Source organism: Leptosomus discolor, chromosome 1, assembly GCF_034619465.1.
Source record: "Leptosomus discolor isolate bLepDis1 chromosome 1, bLepDis1.hap2, whole genome shotgun sequence".
NCBI lineage: Eukaryota > Metazoa > Chordata > Aves > Leptosomiformes > Leptosomidae > Leptosomus > Leptosomus discolor.
In genome coordinates this window covers 95,577,037-95,602,722 of record NC_141391.1, presented here as the reverse complement: position 1 = coordinate 95,602,722, position 25,686 = coordinate 95,577,037, and the positions used below count along the sequence as shown (strand labels likewise).

At 44.2% G+C, this 25,686-nt stretch overlaps 1 protein-coding gene across 4 annotated transcripts; it reads right to left on the bottom strand.

Annotated features, from left to right (window-relative positions):
- Positions 1-6,387: 6,387 nt before the first annotated feature.
- Positions 6,388-25,112, bottom strand: DDX3X (DEAD-box helicase 3 X-linked). Of its 4 annotated transcripts, none has more exons than XM_086477394.1 (17): positions 24,963-25,112; positions 22,315-22,372; positions 21,245-21,295; positions 15,887-16,010; positions 14,568-14,708; positions 14,386-14,485; positions 13,678-13,813; positions 13,157-13,242; positions 12,428-12,526; positions 12,192-12,352; positions 11,842-11,986; positions 11,595-11,739; positions 11,135-11,316; positions 10,929-11,046; positions 10,322-10,478; positions 9,250-9,377; positions 6,388-8,911 (listed from the first exon to the last, which is right to left on the bottom strand). In XM_086477394.1, exons 1-17 carry the CDS (start codon positions 25,005-25,007, stop codon positions 8,829-8,831), a joined length of 1,959 nt encoding a protein of 652 aa, XP_086333520.1. In that variant the 5' UTR covers positions 25,008-25,112; the 3' UTR covers positions 6,388-8,828. The 4 variants fall into 4 exon arrangements, with proteins under 4 accessions (XP_086333520.1, XP_086333529.1, XP_086333538.1 ...); XM_086477403.1 differs by having other exon boundaries at positions 9,250-9,374; XM_086477412.1 differs by having other exon boundaries at positions 21,245-21,292.
- Between the last annotated feature and the right edge of the window lie 574 nt (positions 25,113-25,686).

Genomic DNA, 25,686 nt, shown 5'->3' with positions numbered 1-25,686 from the left:
TGCCTGAGCAGCCCTGCAAAACTCTCCATCTGAAGGCACGGGTTTGCCACCCTGAACAGCACCGCAGCTATAGTCACACCCACCCCTAAAAGGAGACCTTCGTGCTATGAAGAGTCTACTCAAGGCAAAATGCTGTACAGTAGAAATAGGCCTCTGGGAGCAGGAATGTCAAGGGAAACAAGAGTAGGAAGTTTCTGACTCTGAAAGTACCAAGATGAAGTAGAGGTTGCAAATGGTGACTGAAGAGCTTGGGGGAAAAAGGAAGGGTTACCTGGTTCAGAAGGATGAGGGCGGATCTTTGGGACGCAGAGGAAGGTACAGGTTTCTGGGCTTAGTAGAAAGAGTTATGGAAGAAAAACAAAATGGTTTTAAGTCAGTGGGACAAAATGGCACACACGTGGCAATAAATGGCTGCTGGTCCTCAGCTTCATGGCTGGCAATTTAACGCCCCGCCTAAACACTGATGGATGCAAAACGTAGCACAGAAGAAACCTCTAATCACAGAGCAGATTGCAGAAGGAAAACCACTCAACAGCCAGGGTAACTAGGAAATTACGCACCACACAAAAAAGTTTGGATTTCCAATTGAACCATCCATGTGGAAACTCATTCATAGTCCCTAAGCATAAGCCATGTTATTCATGTAATTCTTGACACGTCTTCATCTAACCTGCTTTTAAAGGTTTCCATTGCTGAAAGTTCACCTCTGATCCAATATCTTCAGCTGAAGAACTGAACCCAAGGGAGGGGTGAACATGCATGCGGTGTCTACAGCCTGTTCATGTGGGCTTGAACCAAGAAAGATCATCAGATTTCTAAACCAAAGCTGTACTCTTAGTATCGGAAGATTTGGTCAAAGCACTGTGATCCTTTCTTTACATGGGAGTGAGATTCTGGTATCACAACTAAAAAGGGTGAAGCAATTTGACCTCTAGCGCATCCTAGAGGGAGTCACCACTGAGTTAGCAAAAGCCCCAGAAAAGTGACTGTCAAGTGGTGGTTGTCATCAAGGGGTGGTTGTCAGGTAGACATTCTTTGAGCACACTTGCTCAAGCAAACATCATCAAGGACCCAGAGATGTCCTGATGCTTCCATGTTGTTAAGACATTCATAATCCTATGGCACAGCCCACACCAGAAAACGTAGCAGTGCGCTGCAGGATTCCACTCTTTCTTTGCTAGTAGTTCTGGGACTGCTGTCTTGTACGGCAGTACGCTGAAACCTGCTTCCATTTCATGAGTGGTTCCTGTCAAGTGCATTTCAAAGTCATGATTAACTCCTTTAAGAATGCCTCAGTCTGACAGCAAGGGAAGCAAGGGTGCACCACCTCTGGTGCTAAACTGAAGAGCAGTCCAGCAATAGAGGAAAACACCCCCTAAAACCCTGATGACCACTACGAGACTTATCTTGCATGGGGAACTTTGATTCCCAGGGAGCCACCCCTAAAAGAGTAATGACTTCCAAGACAAGTGCAATGGCTGCAGTCTGGGCGTTAGTTCCCATGCTAAGACAGACTTCTCACGCTGCTCCCAGCTCCCCAGGTTATCATGAAAGGAAGCTGATGTTTGCACCAACATGGGGTCACTCTCTCAGAAGAGAGCTGGGCTTCTGGATTCTAACTCGGCCACTGGCCTTCTGCTTGACTGCTTTGCGTCTCAGTTTCCTGGCAAGGCTGACCTCCTTCTTAAAGTGTGCTGAGACTTACTCGTGAGCAGTGCTGCGGAAGAGCTAGTGGTTGCGGTGGGCCTGTCATTTTAAATTATCCACATAAAATAGGCAAGTACTTGAGTGCCTGTGGGAATTAATCTATTTTGCCCATAAGTACCTTGTGATTCGACAGCGGTCTAATTATCATATTCCTCGGCTGTTCGAGCAGTGAGGAGAGGATGTATCCTTCTTTGGACTAGCTGATACAGTTAGAAAACTCAGGTAAGCCTTCAAGTACATGATCCCATTACATTCTTAGGCCCACACAACTTAACATAATTATGTACATATAGAGTCTTCTCAGCCAAGTCCCTAGCACTATCTTCTCCGTACACAGAAGAGGAGACAGCTGGGAAAATCAACAATGAGGTACTCTGTTTCCATCAGCCAGTCCTCAGCTTTCAAGTGTTTTTATATTTCTTCAGAGAATACTTCGATAACCTGAATCTAATCTCTGACTAAGCTCAGCACACAAGTGGTACTTAACAAACAGATTCAATTATGACTCCTGGTCCACCTCATTTCTGGCTCTTCCTTCTTTGTAAATAGCCCCAAGTGTCAGTTTCCCTTGCTTCACAAGAAATGCTTTCAACCACATAAACCTCTGAGATCCACTGCACCATGAAAAGCAATGTTTGTTTTGACTGCAAGAAGACACAAGTGTTTACAAAAAAAAAAATACAGAAAACAAAGCGAACAATGCAAGTTGGATTAGAAAGAACCACAAAAGTATTTGAGAAATGCTATCAGAAATCTCATTTACCTGTGTTGTTATAGTAGAATGATCAAGGAATATGCTAAGGCGTCCCATGCTCTTATTGGGCAGTGATTTAAGCTGAATTTACCTGCAAATTACTGTTTTAAAGTAGAAACTAGAAGTCCTAGGCAAGATGACAGATAATACAGGATAGGGCACACTGCAGTCCTTGCTTGAAAAAGTTGACATCTTACACTGACAGGATGAACAAGAGACAAGGAGAACAGCTGTAGCATGATGATGTGACTGGTCTCAGGTAACCCAGACCATCAGCACAGCTGGGAACAGACACCTTCTGTCCTTGCCCAACCCTTTATTGTGTTTCCTCTTCAAATTCATCACCACCACTTCTTTCCCACTGAGTCATCAGCTGAAGAAGATTAGATAAACTCCTTACCCACTGAAAAACCTCTGGTACTCAAGCCCCTCCTTGAAGCAACACTGTTGCTTTTTCTGCACTGAATATCTAAATACACAATACCAACAGATTTCTATCCATTTACTCCAGACTGCACTCAGCCTTCCCCGCAAAGCCTATAGTGCTGAGAGCATGCCCCTCGATGATGATGAACACTTCACCTGAGAAATCTAGTTCGTATAAAACATCGGTGGGAACAGAGTTCTCATCGCACCAAATATAAAATTTGACACTGTTGCTATACTGAAACCTGCACGGATCATTAATCAGACGCAGCACTGTGTAACCTGTGCTCTGAACATACTGAACATCTATTTGAACAATGTGATTCCTTTAGCAGCAGTATTTCTTGCTAACGAATCAGACGATATGCACGGTAAACTTCCCCTGAAGTGGCAGGACTAAGAGTGGACCTACTCTTGATAAAATGCAGTTTAGAGCAGGACTTCACCATTTCTTACAAAAACTCTCTGCAGAGATGCAGCGTCCCCAGTGACTAATCATGAAACAAAATTCCCCTTCCACCTTTATCCTAAACAGACAGCCAAGATTTAAGAGACCCGCAGCACTGACAGCCCTTCCAGACCTTCCCTAAACAATGCTAAGAAAGAACTCAGGTCAGCAGTAGAGGACCGTCACGTTACGGCAGATCATTGAGGGGACAAAGGTCTTACCGCCACTTACGCTTTTCCTAGTCTTGGCTCTGGCCCAGGCCTGCTTTGTTAACCATCAGCAAGTTACTTCAGCTTGGTAAGTAACATTTCCGTGAACGAGGGATAATTAAACAGATCACTTTCCGGGGACTACTTTCGTGAGTACTACACATGTGCAATGCTATGCACAATGCAAATGACTCTTGAGGCAACCAACCAACTAGGAGGCCGGCAGAACCAGGCAGAATCTGTACTGGTGTGTTTTCTGACACAAAGTGGTAACCAAGATAGTTTCAGGCAATATTTTATGCCATTTCTATACCCTGGGCAATCTTCTTCCCCTCAAAAATAGTCCAATCATGACCATCCTGCGAGGCTGGCTTGCGCGCAACAGATCTAGCCAGGTTCACTGAAGCGGAAGAGCTCACAACAAAGGAGGAGCGAAACTACAGACTTCTCTTTTGCTCCCCTCCTCCAAAGAAGGAGAGCTAACACTTAAGATCTGTAACTTAATGTAGACTATAATAACTAACTGCAGGTTATTTTCATGAACACATTGATCAATATGAGCAACAGCAAACACTGCACTTGATGACGGTTCACAAACTCGGAAGGCTACAGACACACAGCTTTAATGAGGTATACAGCGCAACTACCGTTCGATTGCCATGGTGACAGCCTCAGCAGTACCCTGCTTGCACAAGTCCTCTTTCCTGTACTCAGTCATTGTCTAGATTTCATGCTTCCACCTAACAAAACAGTAACCAAATCCCTCTCGTAACCCCACTGCTCTCTCAACCTTTATGAAAATCCCCAATAGGACATTAATCTAAATCCCTCCCACCCTTTGTCACCAGAGTCCAACGGATGTTGTTTCAAGACCACTGCTTATCTGCCCAGGTCACAGTAATCGCTGGCAGAAACAAGAGCAGGTTTTCCTACAGCCTTGTCACTGTAACCTCCGCCGCTACTGGCATATGCGGCCGTTTACTGCACAAGGACTGACTTCACTGCACGTTTTGAAGGCCTGATACAATGCAGCTTCACAGCCAAAACAAAATCAGCAGTCATTTTCACCATTTAACTTCACAGCTATTTACCTTACAGTTTAGGATCAGATTTCTCCACCCATTCCCAAGTCTTTGCCCATTTATCATGGGGAAAAATTATGCTGCCCAGTACACCAAGAACTACTACAGCACAAACTCCCACCTCCCTGGGAACACACTCCGTGCTTCTCCTACCGCAGCACCTGGAGCGTCCTAACACTCCTCAAACCTGCCATTTCCCCAGCAGCCTGGTTTCAACCTCATAGCACCCCAGGTAAATGGCTTCTTTCAGCCTCCGTGAATCTCTCCAGGCATTTTTGCCACGTTAGCACCAAACCTCCCTGTCCAGTTTCACTCACTTCGTACTCAGAGCCCCCTTTCCTTTACACATTAACCCTCCTGCTACCTTCGCAACCCCTGGTCCAGAGCAGGGCCCGCAGGTCTGGCCTCCAGCTGCTCCACTGCGCTCCTGCGGTTTCAGCTGCCTAATGACTCCTGCCACGCCTGCACTTCCCACAACAGCCTTCGCCAGGAACAAGCCTCACGCTCAAGCGCCGAGCACAAACCTTTCCACTCAAGGCTTGACTTCCAGATCCCACAGGCCAACCTCCAGTGCACACCGCTCAGTGCGCCTCCTAACCCGGGTTCTGCACTTCTATGACTTCAGCTATGTGATAGATGGGGGCAGGGGAAAACTGCCAGGTTAGAGCTTTTGGAAGATACCTAAGTGCATGTTGCACATCCAGGGACATAGCATGACAACACAAAGCCCTGCGTGATGAGGCTGATAATTAGTGCAAGTCTAAAGCCGGTAAATTTAGTGTGGTCCACAGTCAGTGTGCTCAAAGCAGATCCTCCAAGCTACCCTGGCAAGCGTGCCCATCTCCTCCCATGGCTCTTCAGAGCCCACACACATAACTGATCCATGGCAGACCCAGTAAGGAAGATTCCCTTTACAGACACACACTACATGGATCCAGGACCGCAAGCCCCATCACACCATTACTGGTTCTCAAGCTCTACCATCCACCTGCAGCACTCATGGATCAGAGTTCCCAGGCATCAACTTCTCCCCTCTCCCTCCCTCACCGGGAATTCACCAGTTTCTGCAGCCATTTCAGCACAGAACTTTAAACCCAGGCTCTTTCTAAACAAAGCAGGGCTTTTGTCTAGCTTCCAAGACAGACCACGAACATCTGAACGTATTCCTTCCACTGTACTCCCAGGATATTCCAGTACTTAACCTCATTCCAGCCTAGTGACAGCTCCAGCCCATAGGTTTGTTTTAGAAAACTAAAATCGAGACTGGAGTGTGGGTATACATTTGCTAACTGGACACAGGGGCACCTTTTTTGGAGGGAGAGAACTGCACAGGCTAGCGACAACGCACAGTCACAATTAAAGCTGTCTACTGCAAGGCACCTTTGCCAAGTTCAGAGGCGCAATTTTGACATCAGGTCCTTAACACAACATGGCTGAGGAATCACGACTGAGGCAGAGTTCAACAAATTCTAATTATGTTGTTAGAGCCAAACGTCTACCCCTAAGGAAAAAAAAAAAAGGCTGCCTCCACCTGTGCTTTGTTATAGCTTCTCTAGACAACCTGCAGCCGTACCCAGCTCTACGGGGGGCACAGGTTACATCAACATTGCTACAGCTTTAGCCCTAAGCTCAGCCCCGGCAGAAGCACACTGGTGTGTACCACACTAGATCCACCTGCTTCCAGAGTTGCACGTGAATGAGACTACTTGGGCTACAGATCTTGTAAACCAGAGGAGTGACGCTTCACAAATGAGTAGACTGTGCAGTTCAACTTTTTTATTTTAATAAAATCAAGAATATGCACAGCACATGCAGTGCTAGCATCTAAACTAATACAATAAGCAATTCTAAACCTACAGTGACTTGAACTTCAATTTTCACATTCAGCAAGTTTAAGTCCATTCTTGCATATTGTTTTGAATCCTTGAATCTGAACTGAAAATATTGCTGGCTGATAAAACTTGCTAAAATGCACAAGTCACTGATTATGCCAATACAACAAAGATAACCACATGTTTGAGGATTGCAATGTGCCAGACATTCACTGAAAAAAAAAAACACACAACTAAACAAAACTCACGCAACAAACATCTGAGAATCTGGACACTTCACATCAGTGTTTAGAAGTGTTTCATTAATATCTTAAGACAAGTGTATCAAAACCTTGGCATGTTTAATTTTAAGTTGCCAATTTTTGTTTTACTATCAGAAAGTTATGGCTACACTGCCAATGCCGGGTCTGCTTAATTTGACTTAAGAGTTTAATATGACTTAAACATTAAAAGCTCACACTACCCCGAAATATATAATTTCACGCATACGGTGACATTCAACATTCAAGTGCCAGTGTTTTTGTACTGTCTTTTGGTCAAGTTTCTTTAAACTTTCAAAGAATCACTTTTAGGCTTACAAAAATAAATATTTGTCAAAAATGTTCAATAAATATTACACAAAACTAGCAGCAAAAAGTATCTAGAAATCTGTCGTGTGCAAATAGTTTTCTTCCCAGCTATCATTCCCATGGTCCCAAATAAGTTTTAGAATCTATTTCCTTCTCCTTAAACAAGCTGCGTTCAATCTCCAAGAGACAAAATAAGATTGGAAGTTAAGGACACGCACACAAGACATATATAAAATTCTCTGAATGTGCAATAAAAGAAGTATTTTGTAAAAAGTTATGGGCAAAATGTACAAGGGCCTAAACCTAGACTTGAAATAGCACCATAACAAATGACCTCAATACTGTCAAGTGCACCTACTTAATAAAAGTTTTAGAACAAGGCACAATACACTTGAAAAAATCTATTGCACTTTAGGAGATTTTTGCCATTTTCCTATGCCACTGTAGATTAGTTGTTAACTGCTCTGGCCACAAAGTTAGCACAGAAATTCCAAGTGGCAGAGGCATTTTTCCGGTGGACAATACTCATCTTTGGCCAGATTTAGCATAAACAGACTATAAATACAATGGAAACCTATGCAACTAAAACTGACTAAAACTGCACTTTAATAGCAGAATTGAAACCTTGTGCAGTTTATGTACATTTCCAACCTCTGTGATCTCAGGTTTGTTTGTTACTCTTCTGGAGCCATTTTACAAAGTCTACAGTAAGCCAGTTTAACATCTCCACGCAGCTTGAACAGAGTAATGTGAATCTGCATTAAAATAAAGCCTGCTGCATAATTCTTCCTGTTCATACCCTCTTGACCAAAAAACATCAACACTAGCATGCGTTATTAGACCAAAAATTCAGTCAGGCCCTTAAGGAGGACCAATCACTGCCATGGTCAGCCATTCTACCATTTCAATTTCATATGGCAGGCATTTTTAAAAAGTCTAAATAGATGAATTCTCCTAAAAACTATTTCAAGTTATCAGACCTTTAAACGTTCCCTGTAATGTTCTGCCCACATTTGGCTAGCTCACATTAATGATCTGCCTAAATATTGAAAAAGGAATTGCTGTATTTACTTGCATTAACTTCAAAAACAGTGCTTTTAATGTATGCATGTATCCATACATCATCTCATCATGACTGGAATGGCTTATTAAAGGCTATCAGGTTCTAAGTACCTATCCAGGATAGAGTGAGCAAATCAGAACTTTAACTTAGTACAGTTTTGCCACATTAGAAACTAATTGCATTGATATGCTTCAAGATGTTTTATTTTTCAAATCTGCAGATACCAAAAGCCCTAATGCAGGCTACCGCATAAGTTTTTTCTTTGTAATATTATGGATGAATCAGTGATTCCTGTTTTAAGTTGTATCACACCTGTGTGCCAAGGTTTGATTTTAGCCCAAGTTCAGTAATTTTTATTTTGTCAAAACAATTGATATCTTGAGCATTACTGAGCCAACAGGACATCAAAATAAAAGTTGTCTAAAGTTAAAGGCACAGTACATTAACAAACAAATGATCCTCAGTCACAAAATTATAAATGCAGTTTCTGGGTGGGGATGGGTGGGAGGGGAGTTAATCCTGACTACAGCAATAGAGTCTTCAAAACCACCTTCAAGATAGGGCTACTTGTTCCTTTATTTCCATCTTGTGACCTTGAGCTCCCTTAAAAAAAATTTCAGTGGAGAATCACAGCTGGTAATGTACTGCGAGTTCTTGAAGCTACACAAGGTATAGTCTGGCTAAGTTACATGTGGTTTCCATATTAGCTTGTTTGGTAGGATATCTGCTGCAGCAGATTCAGTTGCCCCACCAGTCAACCCCCTGGGAGTTATAGTTTCCTCCATATCCATCACTGTTGTAGAAGCCTCCATAACCACCACCTATGAAAGGCAAGAGAAAGTGATGCTTCGTTAACCCGCTAAAGACTCACACCTTCACAACAAGAACACACCCCAGGGCACAGACAAGATGTCTGCTATCTATTAAAGGAAACCCACCCAGAAACACCCTCAAATGCATGCATTGAACTAAAACGCTGGAAAGGTCAGTAGCATCAAACTAGAAGGCCACCAGCCTAGATCCAGGAAGGATGCTGAGACTTTGCATAACAAGCACCAGCTGACGGTATATGTAAACACTACCTCCACAAGTTTAACTACAGGAAACGTTTTAGATCTGGTTTTGTGTTTGTCAGCACCGCCTGCTCAGTTTTTCTTACCTCCAAATCCTCTGCTGCCACTCCCTCCGCTGCGGCTGCTGGTTGATCGACTGCTACTAAAGCTACTGCTGCCAGAACCACTACTTGTTCGGTAGTCTCTGGCACCAAATCCTCCACTGAACCTGCTGCTGTATAGAGGAAGAAAACAAACACTTGAGTAAAGTCAGTGGTATTTTAAGCACTGCAGACACTGAGATTCAAGTACTAAGTTTCTTCAATTCTGGCTACCAACTACAGCCAACTAGCAACCAGTGCTTAAGTGCTGAGCTCAGCACAGTTTATAAGCCATCCCAGTGCCATCTGGAAAGGGCATTCAAGACAGCAAGTGAAAATTCACTCGTCAAGCAGGGTCACATTGAACTTGTCATGTTACACTAAGAATTACTTTCTGAAGTCCTGGAAAGATATAGTTTAGCACAACCTCTGCTCCACAGGATTTCCAAACCTATCTTAGCATTTAAGTGATCCATTTATGACCACTTTTCATAGCATAGAAAAGGACAACCATACTTCTGGGAAGAAGAAAAAAAAAACCCACCAAACCACAACCAACTAGAACTCATGTGGTCATATGTTAACTACATTAAGAGGAAGTGTTGTTTCTCCTCCCACCCCTTTAAGCTGTTAAACACAGCTTTGTATTACCAGCTTATAAAACATATTTTACAAGTGGCCTCACACCCGTAGTTGTAACTCTCATACACTTCCTGTCTTGTGCCAGGAGGCATGCATGCTTTCTCCTCAGCATCAAAATAGCTGCTTAAGGTACATCTCTGGCCCAGGCAAATGTGCATTTCTAGTGTTTAAGTGCTTCCATAGAGTTCTAAAGCCGTTTTTGCTAGATGCCGTTTTACCTCAGCCACATCTAGTTGTCTGCTTAGAAGGAGAAAAGCCTTGTGAGTTAATTGCCTCATGGCAAGACAGAACAAAAACAGACATCAAGCTGTCACTTTGAGGCACCAAACTCAGTCTAGGTTTGTCTTCCTCCAACTATATTTACACTGAAACCAAGTCACAGAACTTCCTCTCACAATGCATTAAGTACACCTTTAGCAACAGTTGTGACCATTACCTCTTAGATCGCCCACGGCTACCACCTCCTTTGTGATGCTGTTCATAAGCCATGTTTTCCAGCCAAGATGGTACTTCTTGCTTAGCCTCAACAAGAAGATCAAGCAAGTCCTTGGTGATGTTTATGTTCCTCTCATTGAAGAATGAGGTGGCAAGACCTGCAGTAAACATTCAGTTTTAGCCATACACAAAGCAAGTACACTACAGCACTTAAACCCATTCCACGCACCACTTGCGGCTGTGACAAGTACAGTGTATCAGATTCCCTATAGCCAAGCTTGAGAACACTTAGAATAACCTGAAGAGAAAGCTGTTTACACCATTATTCCACCATCAGTAGTCACAAATACCCTGGCTATTTACTGACAGACACAAGATACCAAGCTTACATGTGGTATCAGAGCTCTTTAATAGCAACAGAAGCACTAGCTGAAGGAACTGGTTACTTCCCACACCCGCTACACAGCGACCACCAGCTTCTAGTCAGAAAAGGCAGCATGTGGGCTTCCCTCAAGTACTTATTTGGAATGTGCTACCTAGCCAATACCACTCCTTCTAATCAACCGGGGTATGAAGCGCTACCTAGGAAAATTCTACATCATACTTACCAAGGTTTCCTACACGGCCTGTACGACCAATACGATGTACATACTCTTCAATGTCACTTGGCAAGTCAAAGTTTATGACGTGCTTTACATTTGAGATATCCAGTCCTCTTGCTGCTACCTAGTGGTTAAAGGATTAAATCAAATCTCAGTAAAACCACATAGGCAAAATATGCTTACTGGGCTCAAGCTTCATAGATTTCACTTACTGCTGTGGCAACAAGGATTGGGCTTTTGCCTGAACGGAACTGGTGCAGTGCTTCCTCTCTGTCCCTTTGAGAGCGATCTCCATGTATACTTGTACAGGCGTATCCTTCATGGTACAGGAAGTCCTCAAGAGCATCTGCACCCTTTTTAGTTTCCACGAACACCAGCGTCAAGGAATCCTTGCCTAACAACAATTAAAGCACACGTTAACAGAAGAAACGCTGCAGAGACAAAGCACCTGGTAAAAGGCAGTTTCAGTTCTTGCTTATTCTAAAATGAAGACACTGGAGACCAAGTTCCTCATTTTATATTACCAGAAGAGCTTACACCAACTTAAAACTGACATTTAGCCAGTGCAATACATTCACTGTATGTTAAGAAAATACCCTTCCATTCACCTACTCAATATTCTTATCGAGTCACTACACTTGCCTCATTTGCTCATCTGAAACTGGTCTTTACCTGTGGCATTTAGCAGGTCAAGCAGAAATGATCGTTTGTCTGACTCTTCCACCCATACTACTTTCTGTGTGATATTCTCAGATGTAGAACCTACTCTGCCAACAGCCAGAAAGATATATTCATCAAGGAAGTCACGAGCAAGCATCTAGAAAAGGCAAAAAAAAAGTCAGTGTGGTTTCCTCCCCTCCTTCCAGAGATGAAATTTGGCCATATGAGCTGTTAAAATATTTGAACTTTTGCCAGGTACCTGGATTTCCTTGGGGAAAGTAGCACTGAACATCATGGTATGACGAACCCCCTTTGGTGGCATCGTATCTTGTTCAACAATTCGACGAATTTGAGGTTCGAACCCCATATCAAGCATTCTGTCAGCTTCATCAAGCACTAGGTACCTAAACAGTAACAAGAAAGGTTATCCTCCAGAGCTTTCTTCTTCACCTGTAGCCCAGCACAGACACTGGACCACACATTCTCAACTAGATGTTTACACGGTCCAAAAGTTAGAACTTAGGTGTCACTAACTCTAGATCTCACTCTAAAAAGGTGCAGTTTCTAGCTGTCAGGTCATGCACATATGGACAAGATCACTTCACTTACTTGCAGAAATCCAGTCCAATCTTTCCCCTCTCCATCATATCAACCAGTCGTCCTGGAGTTGCTACAAGCAAGTGACATCCCCGTTCTAAGTCACGTATCTGCTGGCCAATGTCTGCACCACCGTACACAACACAGGGACGAACTCTGGAACGGTATGCAAACTATAAAACAAAGTAAATTAGCTCCAAGAAAAACTACACTTAAGCCATTTTATAATGATCAACTCCTAGATATACCTTTCGGGCTTCCTCATAGATCTGCACAGCCAGTTCTCTAGTGGGAGCCAAGACCAGTGAGATTGGATATTGCTTACGGCGCCCGTATCTTCCATTCTCCTGAAGAAACAGAAAATACCTGGAATTAGTACCCCAAAAAAACAGCTACTATATAGGCAATACTGAAGACAGACCGCCAAGTTTGTCTGAACAAGAAAGAAAACACAAGGCCAAGAATCATCTTGTTTTACACACTGCATCTGAAGATTGTCCTACCACAGTACCCAAGATTCAGCTGCTGGTTAACATGTTAACAGCAACACAGCTGCAGAAGCTTGGTCTCTACAACCTGCACTGCGATTTTTAACTTAAGCAGCAGAAAAATAGCCACAAAATCTGTTACTTCCTATCCTAAAGTTATAACAACATAAGTAATGTGTGACAAAATAGATTTTTTTTTTGTAGCAAGGGAAGCATCTTTAAAGCTTATGCAACAAAACCACTCATGAACAGCCTTTTCTCTAGACAGTCACATGTTATCAGCTCTTCAGGTAGGAAAAAAAATATTCCATAGCCTGTATTTTTCAAGGGAAATAGCCAACGTATTCTAGAAGTTGAGAAGCTTGCCTATCACACACAAAATAATGATGACACTTAAGCCTAGCTATTGTGTTCAGCAGCAGACATCAGCGTACAGGGCAAGAATACATTCATCACAGGTTTCCCAGGACTGTGTATTTAAATACTTGCCTTCATAGCTCTCAAGGCATCACCAGGGCCATCTGCATAGATCTGGCTCAATATTGGTAGAAGAAACGCAGCTGTTTTCCCAGAGCCTATTAGGACACAATTGAGTATTATTAATAGTGATTTTCAAAGCTACTGTACTGCCAACTACAGCGTTAATCCTGTATCACCAGCATACTCCCAGTAACATCTGCACTACTATATGGATCCTACCTCCACCGCTGGAGTCTACTCCTTCGCCAGGAGAGGTTATCTATAAAAGACTTATCACTCAGCACCACAAAACCCTGAAGGGAATGTGATTTGAGCCATGAACACCTCTCAGGACAAAGACAATAAACCCAGTCAAGCCACATCTAAAGCAGCTGCAAGACTCTAAAGCTAATTTCCAACACTGCAGGTATTGCTGTATTCTGAACAGTATGTTCTGAACACCATCTTGCAGACCTCTTACCTATTGCTTGAGGAATACAAGACCTTACTCCTACTGAAAGAGACTACATAGTAAAGAGTGACTAACTTACCTGTCTGAGCACAGGCCATCAAGTCTCTCTTTTCTTTAATAATAGGTATTGCATGTTTCTGGACTGGAGTAGGACGGGTGTAGCGTGTGAGCTCAATGTTTCCCATAATAATTTCTCCCATGTCAACATCGCTGAACTGCAAGATATTTAAAGTTATTAAGATGGGGATCCTTACCTTCAGCCGCTATGGAAAACACCACTCAGTCAGAGATGGTATTTGTAGAGCAGCTTTTGTTTCATGTCTCCCTACAGAACTTGCCTATTAAGTCTGCAGATACTGAGGAGCTAGTTACTGAGAGCCCAGTAGCTACTTAGTCCAGCTATGTCAGTGATTCTTAAAAAGTCAGCCAGGCCTGAAGCGGAGACCACCCTAGCATACTATGCTTAGCATGTCACAAGGCCCATGCTTAAGCAGTTGCTCCAACAAATCAGCACCTCCAAGCACTTTTACTTCTTTACATGTTTACTGTTTAAAGTCACACAGTTAAAAGTGAGCTACAATTGTTAACTGAACGTGCTTCAGTTAACTTCGCCCACTAACTTAATTCATCATATGCAACCCTCCTATGCAAAGCAGCTTAGCTGTAGGAAGGCATGACAGTGTTTCCTTTCCTCCCAAAACTTAAGACAGCATGACATCAACTTTCACAACAAAATAGTCACTATTTGACCCATCAGAAACCATATTAAAAAAAACAGAATACTTACACTTTCAATATGTGGAGGACAGTTGCTACCTGTTGCTTCAACAGGAATGTCATCGTATTTCTCAAAGTTAATGCCAGTATTGCTTCCTGAAAAGAGCTCTCTAAAAACAGAAGAGAAAGCATTGTAGTTGCTAGACATACAACTGACCCCACCATCTGAATTTACACTACTCCATTACTTACTGTTCCAGGCGTTCACTTGGGGGAAGAGGCTTTGACCAGTCATCTTCATCTGATTTGTCAGACCAGCGGCTATTCCCACCACGGTCAAATCTACCAAAGCCACTTCTATCATAGTCGCCACCTCTTCCACGCTCTTCATATCTAAATACAGCAAGAGTATCAGGCCACCATTCCCAGGCAACAGCATTTTTTGACATGTGAAATTAAAGCTGTAATAATCTAGTAGTGTATGCTCTCTGTATTACATACACAACTGCAGAACAATTCAAAGTCAGACTACCTGTACTTGCTCTGTGAGCTATGAACTGAAATGAGTTTAGTCTCAATCATCAGAGTAGATCATGTTATTCTGTGTCAGACAGGAGTTTGTCATGATTTCACAGCTCAGTTTAGCTTAACACAGTGAACCTTATATCAAAATTTTAATTTTGTTAAGTACAACAAATGTAAAGAATTAGTCATCTGCCAGTAGAGCTGCAATTCTACTTGTCAGTCCCTGTCATTTTTTGTAGGCAGCTCTGCTAAAACCTCTTAGGAGACCTTGTACAGTATGCCCCCTTTCTCTGTGCCTCATTTTACAGAGGTCTCCCATGTCCAAGCAAAACTGTCAAGTGGTGTAATTTGCTCCTTTATTCCCCCACCACACGTCACCAAACTAAATACCTCAATTACATGTTACATTATTATTTTATAAAGAGGGAGCTCACCTGTATTACTGACTTGGAAAGAAGGTGGAAAAAGTCCTTACCTCAACTGTTTAGTTTTTGGTCTGGTAAACCATGTTTGAGAAAAGTCTGGATACAGGACTAGCGTCAGCTTTACTAGTCGATAAAGGTCACTCTCACCACACTTGTGCATACAACGCATGATGTGTGTTAAGACTGATCAAGTAAGGTAGAGAACCTGCAAGAGTCTCACCCAGTTTTATTAACTACACTTTTTAAACAAAGAAAAAAATTGCAATTAAAAAAAATCAGTTTTGATGTATTTTATGCGCTCCCAACAGCTCTTCATCAGTTTTCTGGAGGTAGCCACCCATCTAGCTTTTTTTTTTTGGTGAAACAGTTAAGTCAGCAAGTCATTATAGCTGCAGGGAGTGGCTGGTGGTGGACTACAGGGCACACTTTTGAATACATGCAAGTTCCCCATCCTTGAACTCGTGTACCTTTAAGAGCAAGGTTCTTTCTCCTCCCCTCCCAGGTTCCTCCTACCTTACCCTGTTCTTCACACCCAGAACTCTAATTTTAACATCAAGATTACAGGTGCACTACCAGAACAGACAGAATTCATATGCACCACCCAGACAAATTAGTACTTGCCTTCCTCCTCTTGATCCATTTCCACGGTCAAAGAAGCTTGATTTTGCTCCACGGTCAGACCGCGCACCAAAGCTGCTGTATGCATCCTTGTCTCTGCTAGAACTCCAGCCACCACTGTCAAAACCTAGTAGAGAAAGATATTTTAGCCACACATTACATGGTCTAGGCTTTTACAAGAAAAGACTAAGTTCTGTCCAGTAAGTCTTCAGTGGAAGGTCTACGGGGTTGAAAGGCACGCAAGACATACAGGACAAGCAGATCAAGAGACGTACACATGTTGAGTCTTACTCCAATACGGACTAAGCATTTCTCACTGCCTATTAGAACTTGTTGAAGCTCCTCCACTCATGTATAAGCGTGTTATTTTTTTAAATGCTGCACTTGCCTTAGTGTCTTAATGTTTCTTCTCACACCTGTCTTTCCAGAGCAGGCAACTTTAATATTGGTACAAAGTCCCACCAAGCCTATGTGCATCATCTCTCCAACTTCAACATAGATCCTTGATGATGCATTTAATTTTTATGAGGTTAACAAGGCCTCTAGTGGAGATCAAGAAGTGGTATTAGCCCTTGCATTTGAAAGCCATATAGAAGTTACAATGTTTTGTCACACCACAAGTACACAGATCAATCTGATCTACACAAAGACAAATTCACAGTACCATGCAGAAATAAGAAAACTGGAGCTCCTCACAATTGCCACACTGAATTTTTCCACAGCACCTTTACACCTACTTACAGCAGATGTCTATCTTAGATATGTCAACTCAAACAAAAAGGACCAAGTAGAATAGGAAGTACATCAGCTTGCCAACACCATGAAGTAAAAAGCCTTATTTTTATTCAGCTGCGAGGAGTTGGGAGGTAGGCAGAAACATAAAGCATTTAACAGCGCTTTGATACCAGACTAAGAACTTACAAATTCCAATTCAGAGTTCCAACCTTCATAAGTTTGAAAACATGACCCAACCAGAATCTCAGCTATGGGATTCTGGCAGAGAATAAGTGAAATAATTAAAGCAGACAAACAAATAATCTCACTCCTATTAGCAAGCATGCTTTCACTAGCTCCACAGCACAAAACCAGCTGAGACCTATGCAGCAGACAATAAAAGCAACCACGAAACACAATTACTCCAAAGGGTTGTTCTAGGCCCTATCTGAAAAAGCTTTGCTACAATCACCCTGCCTGGTTAGATTCCATCTTCCTCCCACTTTTTAAGTAAGAAATTCTACTTCCCAGAATCCTGATACACACTAGTCACAAGGGAACCTTAAAAACTAGTGTGATAACTATAACTCATTTGGTCTAGCTAACTGAAGCAGACAGTAACAATAATCCATACATGAATTTTATTAGCACACAAGATCACAGAATGCTTCAAGAGCTCCAAAGTACTCCAAAAAGTAACTTTAGTCCTTAAGGATGAATTAACTTCACACAGAGACTGCTGACAGGAGACTAGGAACAGCATAACAACTTTCTTATGCATTAATGAAGTGATTTGTAGCTTGTTTAGAAAGCATCTAAATCCATATTTTAATACAAATAACTTTCAAACAACATTGAAAATATTGGGGTATGTCATCCTGCCACGAAATCTAACAGCAGTGGTAACAACAAAGCAATCTTCCAGAGGCCACAGATGTAGTTTCTCCTTAGTGAAAAAACTGAGCTGACACTGATTACATTAAGATCTTCTACCAAGTCTGAAAAGTTACAGAAAGGAGTAGAAATTTTATACTCCAAACAGCATACAATGTAAGCTTACTCATCTGGCTTGTTACTGCACTGGTTTCTAAAGCTAGAACCTTGTAATGTTTTTCTCCAAGATAGTGCAGCAACTTCTAAACTTAAGACTAACAAACATACATATGTACCCTGCTTAACAATTAGGGCCATTAATTCCACTTTCGGTTGTGGGTCAGCACAGACTAACAGAGGTCCAGGCCAATGCAAGTCAGTTCTAAGTAACCAGCTAGCAGAAGACACTATCATGATTTAGAACACATGGCAAGTCAAAAGTCAAAAGCAGATGCACTGGACAACCTGTAACAGACCATAGATTGACTTCCCTAAAGCAAAAACAATGAACACAAGACCATGCAACAATTGTCAGGAAATTCCTTAAAACATCAAGGGGTTTTGGGGTTTGTTTTTTTCTGCTAAGTAAAAACCTGTATAGATTCCATCCAGCATGTATTTCTTAAAGGGCTGAATTTGGAATTCATGAAGTTAAACTTCCAGAGCAATTTTGTAGTTCTTACACCTATGAGGAGTGGTAGAATTGCCAATGCTTCTCCTCAATCAGCATTTTAATTTGCCTTTTATAAAGCTCTAACACCAGTCACCATCAGCTTACTTGGAACAGGTGCCACACACAGCAGCAATCATCAGTTTTTTGAGGATGGGAAAGACAAGACACAGAATTCTTCATCTACTATAGATCAGGTTAGCCATTAAATATCAAAGAGCAGCTTCCAGGAAGTTTAACGGGAAAATGATGTGACAACAAGCTTTAGTGTTATCAAGTCAAGCTCATGGAAGCAAGACACTCCAGACCAGGCAGCCCTGCATACTGAGCTCCATATACTGCAGCAACAACAGCAGAAAAACAGAACTGCCATTAATTAACCTAAGGATGCATTTTTATGCATGCTCTTTCCCTCAGTTCTGTACTGTCCTGTTCCCATGTACAAAGCTAGTTAGTATTACAAAAAGGACAGATCTGCAGGTGTACAGAGAAAGCAAGCTGAAAAAAACCACTGTAGGAGTTTTAAACAGAAGTACTCTAGATCCCTTAATGTGCTTCCCCTGTCAATACCTACTGAAATCACAAAAATGCTAAGCTCTTCATGAACACAAAGAGCATCTATTTTTAAAGTACTAAGTCCACTGCCTTAAGCAATTTCTTATTTAGCTGCAAGTAAGCCCATTGTGCAACTTTAATAGTGCCTACGAATTGCTACACTGTCATCACCTACAGAGAAAAGTGAGAACCCCAAGCTAGAAACTATACACTATTTGTTTCTAAAGCATGTCTAAGGGAAAACAGTACAGAAGAGGAACAAACAATTATTTTTCAAGTTTCTGAATGCAGTAACAGTTAATTAACAATTTCACAGAAGTCCATACAGTCATGGTACATGAGCAAGACAGTTTTACTGGATTATGGAAACACAGTTCTACCAAGTATCTTATTTTTACATCAATAAAAACTTTTATCAGGTTACTACACTTGTGAGGCTGCATCAAGAGTTTCATTACATGGTCAAATACCGCTGTTATCCAAGGTCTCTTTTGCCTGTTGCTTGCAAATGTCTACACCTTGACAAAATCTGCTGCCAAAGATTCCAAGGAGCAGCCAATAAACAAGACCATTTCAATGCAGCCAAAGAAGGAATCATTAATTTCACTGTCAATACCAGAAGGAAAACATTACTTTTATGACAGTACAACTGTTTAACAGGCTTCAAATAATCCTGTAAAATAGCTCAGCTTTACATCACTGTACTGGTGACATCCACTTTGCTTCTCAGCAGGGGGGCCTGAACTGGAATTGTAGTTTTTCCACTTAGCCATTGTGAACCTCATCACAGGGAACCATGAGGAGTCTAGCAAGACAGTACTCAAAACAGGTTTAAAAAAAGTTTTGAAACACTGGGTTTACCAAGGAAGTTTGGCAGCCTCATTTCTATTAATTGAACAAGCCATGTGTCAAACTTCTATTTCATGACTTGTCCACCTTTTTGCAAGGTGAAGCTTGAAGCCCCCAGAAAAGCCACACACGATCACATCTACATTGCAATGTTTGAACTCTGGTATTGCACAGAAAAGACAAACAGTGAGAGTCCTATACATAACAGGTTATGATATCAACTGAAGGTCAAGACTCAAGTATCCCTCCATATCTGGTATTCCCAAAAATGAAACTGGAGTTTGGTACCATTACAAAATAGGGAAAGGAAATCTGTAAACAGCAAATGCCCACAAGCGAACTTTTAAGTTGTTTCCTGCTTTTGAGAAACCTGCACGTTCTTCTCAGAGTTAGCTAGCTGATTTCTTGAATGACTGCTCACATTTGAGGTTAACGTGATCAGGAACTTCAAGAGCTCTGAGCTGCAAATCAGTCTTTCTACTTTCCCCAAAACATTCAGCTCTGGTAACAGGCTGTTATTCATTTGGTGCTTTAGGCCATGCTTCTTTTAGGTTAAAAAAACAACCCAAACAAAAGTCAAACACACCACACAAAAGAACACTACCTTGGACACATGCAAAGGCAAAACAAAAACAGACTGATATGCTTCTTCAAGTGGCATAACTTGAGTGGAGCATTTTTCATCTAGTCAAATTTATTTAGCTCCAGAAGTACTATGACATTTATCAGCATGTACTTCAACATCCTTCTCCCACCCACTCCTAATGGAAGGAAGCCTCTCGCAGTACTGAAAAGTGAAAGACCACTGCTTTAGAAAAAGGTAAGATTTAACTCTTCCCTAAGTTGTACCGCAGCAGAAAGTATTGTAGTTCCTCCATTCTGGCATTTCAGTAGCTGTTAGAGGAAATGTTTCTCTTATATCTATACAAGTCACTGGACATGATGATAATGCATGTTGCAGTATCTGCAATCTTCCTATCTAACAAATAAAAATCATCATTTACTTCACTGAAGAACACAATTCTTTCCACTTTACCAAGTTTTGCTTAGAAAATCAAGTGCAAGATATAAAGGTCATTTCTCAGCAGAAAACCCTGTGTGAACATACGACCACCATCACATATTTTGTGTTTCATGCACCAGCACCCCACATTCCTTCTGCAAGTACTCTTGTGGACTTCTGTGAGAACTACAAGCAGCTAAACAAGGACATCTCCAACTCTTTTGTTTCTCATGCTCCCTAATTAATAACAAGTTGCGTAAAACATCCATTTACAAAAGTGAAATTGAGCTATTTGTTCACATTAAACAACTGGTTACTACAAGTTTCACGTCACAAACATTAGCAGAAAAACTGGTACTCCCAAAATACATTAAAACTGATACTCAAGATCACAGAGCTAGTCAAGATGGGAGACTCCATCTTGCTTCAGTCATGGTCAACTGCTTAATGAGATACAGAGAATATTTTGCCAGTCAGATGTTGAATGAGCTTAGAATATAACCTGGTGAAGGAACAAAGAACAGCACACTAAAAGCAGATTAAGTTGCAGGGTTTTGCACAGGCAGGGTTTTGCACAGAATAGTCAGGCAGTCTGTACAATCACCTTTAACAGTACTGTCAGAGCCTTAACAGTCTGTTCATAGAAATTCAGGAAGCCAAAACTCACAAGTATTGCCAATGTATTTCTAATACATACCCTGTTTTGAAGCTTCCCTGTTCCGCAAGTGAGGAGGAATGTATCGGCCTTCTGAAGGACAAAACAAAGGTAGTGTTACAAAATTTATGATTAGAAAAAAGTTTGTGTCTGCCTCAGCAGCTTTAAGGCCTCTTACAGCATCTTTAACATGAGTCCTTAAATACAACACTTAACATTCTTCTCTCAGAGGACCAATGCAGTGAAGGTTAAGTTCTCACATACTCATTTACGTAGCTGCTTTTTTTTTTTCTGTAAGGCACAGATGTCTTGCTGTTTCTTTGACCAAGTCATACATGCCCTTTATGGATGTTCCAGTGTCTGTGATGAAGGCCTGTCTTCCTAGACCTCAAGAAGGCTTAACCTGGTGCCAGATACTTCAGCAGCTTAAGATTTTCACTGTGTTGTCCAAGTACTGGCACTCACAGCATTAGTACTACCAGTATGTTTCCTTCCCCTTAAAATTCAACCATCCCCATCAGTTAAGCTCAGATCAAACCAGAAGCCACATGTAATTGCCTCTGAATAGCATTCTTCAATCACAATCCAGAAGCATCTGTCTGCTAAGCAACATCAATCAGAATGTACCAGGCACAAGCTGAACATGAATTCCTGGAAGATTCTCCCCTCTTTTCGTAATGTACTTAAGCCTTGCATGTCAAGAGACTGCAGTTTCCACTCAATGAATTAGGATTAGTACAGTTAGCTATTACAAGTTTTACCTTCAAACGTTCCTACTCTAGCTGGATGCTTTGAGAAGACAGACCATCACATTACTACTACAATCAGTGGCCTCAGCTGTTTGACTAAGCAACAGAAAATCCGGGACAAAACTGGAACACTAGGTTCTCTCAAATTAGTTAAGTACATAAATCTACACATGCCATACCACTGCTAAATTAAATGCTCCTATCCAAACTACACAGCTTTTTCAAGCAGGCATAACTACCAACCTCCTCGTTTCCCTCCCCATTAGCCTCTGTAAATCTTTGCTTCAAAAATTAGTTTTCACAGCTGCAAAACCATGATTTCTGAAACAGCATTTGTAAGCTTGAGAAGTTTTATATACTTACTGCTTGAAGAGCTTCCTTCGCTCTGGGAGTCTGAGGAGTTCAAGTCTAGACCAGAAAACTAGAAAAAAATAAAACAAGAACAAACATGATATATCATGAATTTATGCTAAAATATAAACAGCCCTTTTGCTTATCAAGAGCAGTGTTCTGACAAGTTACTGCTGCAAAGAAATTTGTTTATACAGTCAGTTATTCCTCCTGTAGAGGAGAAGAACCAAAACCTTACTCAAGACATATTCAAGTATCTTCATAGCCACTAATAAACATGTACCACACAGGCAGCAAGGCCAAAAGAGTACCTTACACTCACCAAGTCAAATTCCACAGACTTCTACTTTACACACTATATGCGGGCTAAATAGCCATTTAAAACAGCCTTTCAGTCCACTCAAATGCATTCTGATTGAGATCAATGGCAATTTATACTCATTTTAGGCCTACATCCCTGTACTACAGATTCAGCTGGGCACTTCCCTGGCAGAGACTCAGCTATTTCTTTACACTGCATTAACACTACCAAGACATTATGGCTGTCCTGTCAGAGGCTGCTACTGTTCACAAAACGTCAGGTGACTTCTTCCAACAATTACTTTGGCAAACACAATTTTTGGGTTGCTTTTCTAAAACTTCATTTGCAGCCTTCAGTCTCACAGCAAATAAAGTATACCAAAAGGTATTCCAGTTCAGGCACTATCAGCATGTAAGCCAAACACGATATGGACTCATTCCAGAAGGCAGCAGACAACTTGGAAAGCTTAAACACACCATCTTATTACAGCTGTTTGCCTGCACAGCTGGATTGGAAACTTATTAAAAAAGACATGCTTAAATATAGTTAGATTTTATGCAAGAACAATTGCACAGAAGTGTCTTCCAATATGACCTGAACCAATCCAAAGCAAACATCCCAATGCACTGTCCTTTTAGATGTTCAGTTGTGCATTGTGCCATTTAGGACATTCAAATTCTTGAAAAATCCTCCCATGGCAGGCTTCGTATCCTCCTCTTTAAAGCTACTACTTAAAATCTTATCTCTTTAGTTGATCCGAGCATCAGCACGAGGCCGAAAGAACTCTTATTGGAACGGTAAACAAAAATAAACACTCTCTGCTAGGTAAAAGCAGCTCTCCAGGAGCAGTCAACAGAAGCGATGCATAAATCTTCTCTCGCACTGTATCCCCACCGTCTCCACCGCGGGGGCAACACTTGCCAAAATCCGACCCCGGCGATGGCGCAGCAGCGAAGCCCGGCGCGGCCGCCATCTCAGTGCGGCGGTGCAGCCGGCACTGCGGGTTGGGATTTTCGGCGCAGCAGGGAGCAGCCGCAGCCGCCCAGCTAATCCGGCAGCTATCACGTGCTGTCACGGGGGTGGGGGGGTGGGGGGGGGAGAAGCCGGCGGGGGGGGGGGCGGCTGGCTGGCTGGGGGCGACATCGGCTCCCTGACCTACTTCGCCGAAGACTCCGGAGCAGCGGCCGCCCGCAGCCTCCAAGCAAGCAAGACTCCACGCCAGCTGCCCGCCCTGGGGGTCACTGCAACACGCAAGGGCCTTTTCCCGCCCGCTCCCCCCCGCCCCGGTATTAGATAACCATCTACCCCCTCCACATTGGGCAGGGGCCTGCTCCTGGCTCCGCCCAGCAGAGGCGGAGGGGGGCTGGAAGACGTAGGGAGCAGGGGGGGGGGGAGGGGGGGGAAATAAAAAAAAAAAAATAAAGCAAGAGCCACCACCTCGCGGGCCCGAGAGCCGCCCCGGCCACACGCCGGCTGAGGCGCTGCTCGCTCAGGCCCAACTGCGTCACCGAGGCCCGGCGGCACCGGAGGAAAGAGCGGGAAAGGCCGCCGCTGCCGGGCCCTGCTGACGCAGCTCGAACAAAGGCAGCCGCCAGCGCCCCCTCCCCCAGCCCCTTCCCCGGGGAGGGGGGCGCCAACACAAAGCGCCGTCCTCCCCCACCCCCCGCCTCGCCCCGTCACAGGCACAATGGCCGCCATTTATCCTGTCTTTCTCCCTGCCCAACACCACCACCCCCCCCCCCCCGGCTCCCTCCTCCTCCTCCTCCCCCCCCCCACGCGCGCGGGGCAGTTCCCCACCGCCGCCGCCAGGGGTCCCGGCAGCCAACGTTACCATCATCGCTCGCCGTCACACAAAAGCCGGGCCCGGAGCGTGGCGAGGAGGCCGCGGGGGCAGGCGCAGAGCCCGGCTCGGCCTCCCGGGCCGCAGCGGTGTGTTACCGTCCCGTCCGTCCGTCCCACTATCACTTACCCCCCCCCCACCCCGCAACGATAGCGCGTCGCCGCAGGAGGAAACCCGGCGCGGAGCCACCGCACGACGGAAACTGCGCAACAACCGAATACGCCACAACCCGGCCGCGCTCGGCTGGGGAGTAGGGTGGGGGTTGCCGGCAAAAAAAACACGGGGAGTGGAGCGGAGGGGGGGAGAAAATCACGACGCAACGACCAGGGACGGAGAAGCAAAGCAAGTCCCAGGCCAGCAATCTCGACCGTCCCTCCCGCCATCCCTGCCCCACGCACTCGGAGCCTCCTCCGCGCCTCTCCTCCCGTCCGCCGCCGGACTCCGGTTAACGGAGCGGCCTGCCGCCCCCTCCCCCACACACACCCCCCGCCTGCCCACATTCCGGGGCCCGTCCCTCACCTGCTGGTCTAGACTGAGGGCATTTTCCACCGCCACATGACTCATAACGAGAGATCGTCTCGGGGTGTCCCGCTCCGCCTCGAGAAATTCAGATCCGCCGGGCTGTAACCTCGCCGCTGCACGTCCGCCGCGAATCGCTTTCCTGACTGAGGCCCCCCCGCCTCGGCCCCGGCCTTTATATAGTCCCCGCCCCCCCGCCTGCCCGGCGGCGCGCGCTGACCTCAGCGCGCACGCTACCGCCCCTGCCCGCGCTCTCCCCTCCTCCCGCCCAGCGCTATCGCGAGAGAAACCGAAGGCGCCGCGCCGGCGGGGGACACTATCGCGAGACCTGAGCGGGCCTCCGCAGCTCGGCCACCCCTCCCCCAACCGGTGAAGGGCGCTCCGGAGCTGTCGCGAGAGTTCGGGCGCCGGGCCCGCGCGGCAGCCGCTGTGTGTCCCGGGCCGTGCTGGCGGTACCGCGACGTTTAACCCCAGAGGCCCGCTCACCTCCCTCCGCCCGGCTCTCCGCGGGTGGGGGGGGGGGTGTAGGGGAGCAACGGCCACCACGTCTCGCGAGATCACGACATTATACACACACACACCCGCCCCCCCCCCCCCCCCCCCCCCCCATTGTTCGGCGTGCTCGCGAGAGCGCCCCGTCGCGCGCCCGGCTGAGATGTCTCTAGAAGGAGTCGGGTTCTAGGTCACGTGGGCGGCCCAGCCGGCGCCCGCCGCCATCTTGTGA

Excerpts from the sequence above, each read along its gene's own strand:
- DDX3X (XM_086477394.1), bottom strand. The coding sequence starts at position 25,007 with ATGAGTCATGTGGCGGTGGAAAATGCCCTCAGTCTAGACCAGCAG. Across the intron at positions 14,486-14,567 it reads CCAAGTGAACGCCTGGAACA|AGAGCTCTTTTCAGGAAGCA; the intron begins GTAAGTAATGGA and ends TTCTGTTTTTAG. Across the intron at positions 8,912-9,249 it reads TGGCAGCAGAGGATTTGGAG|GTGGTGGTTATGGAGGCTTC; the intron begins GTAAGAAAAACT and ends TGCCTTTCATAG.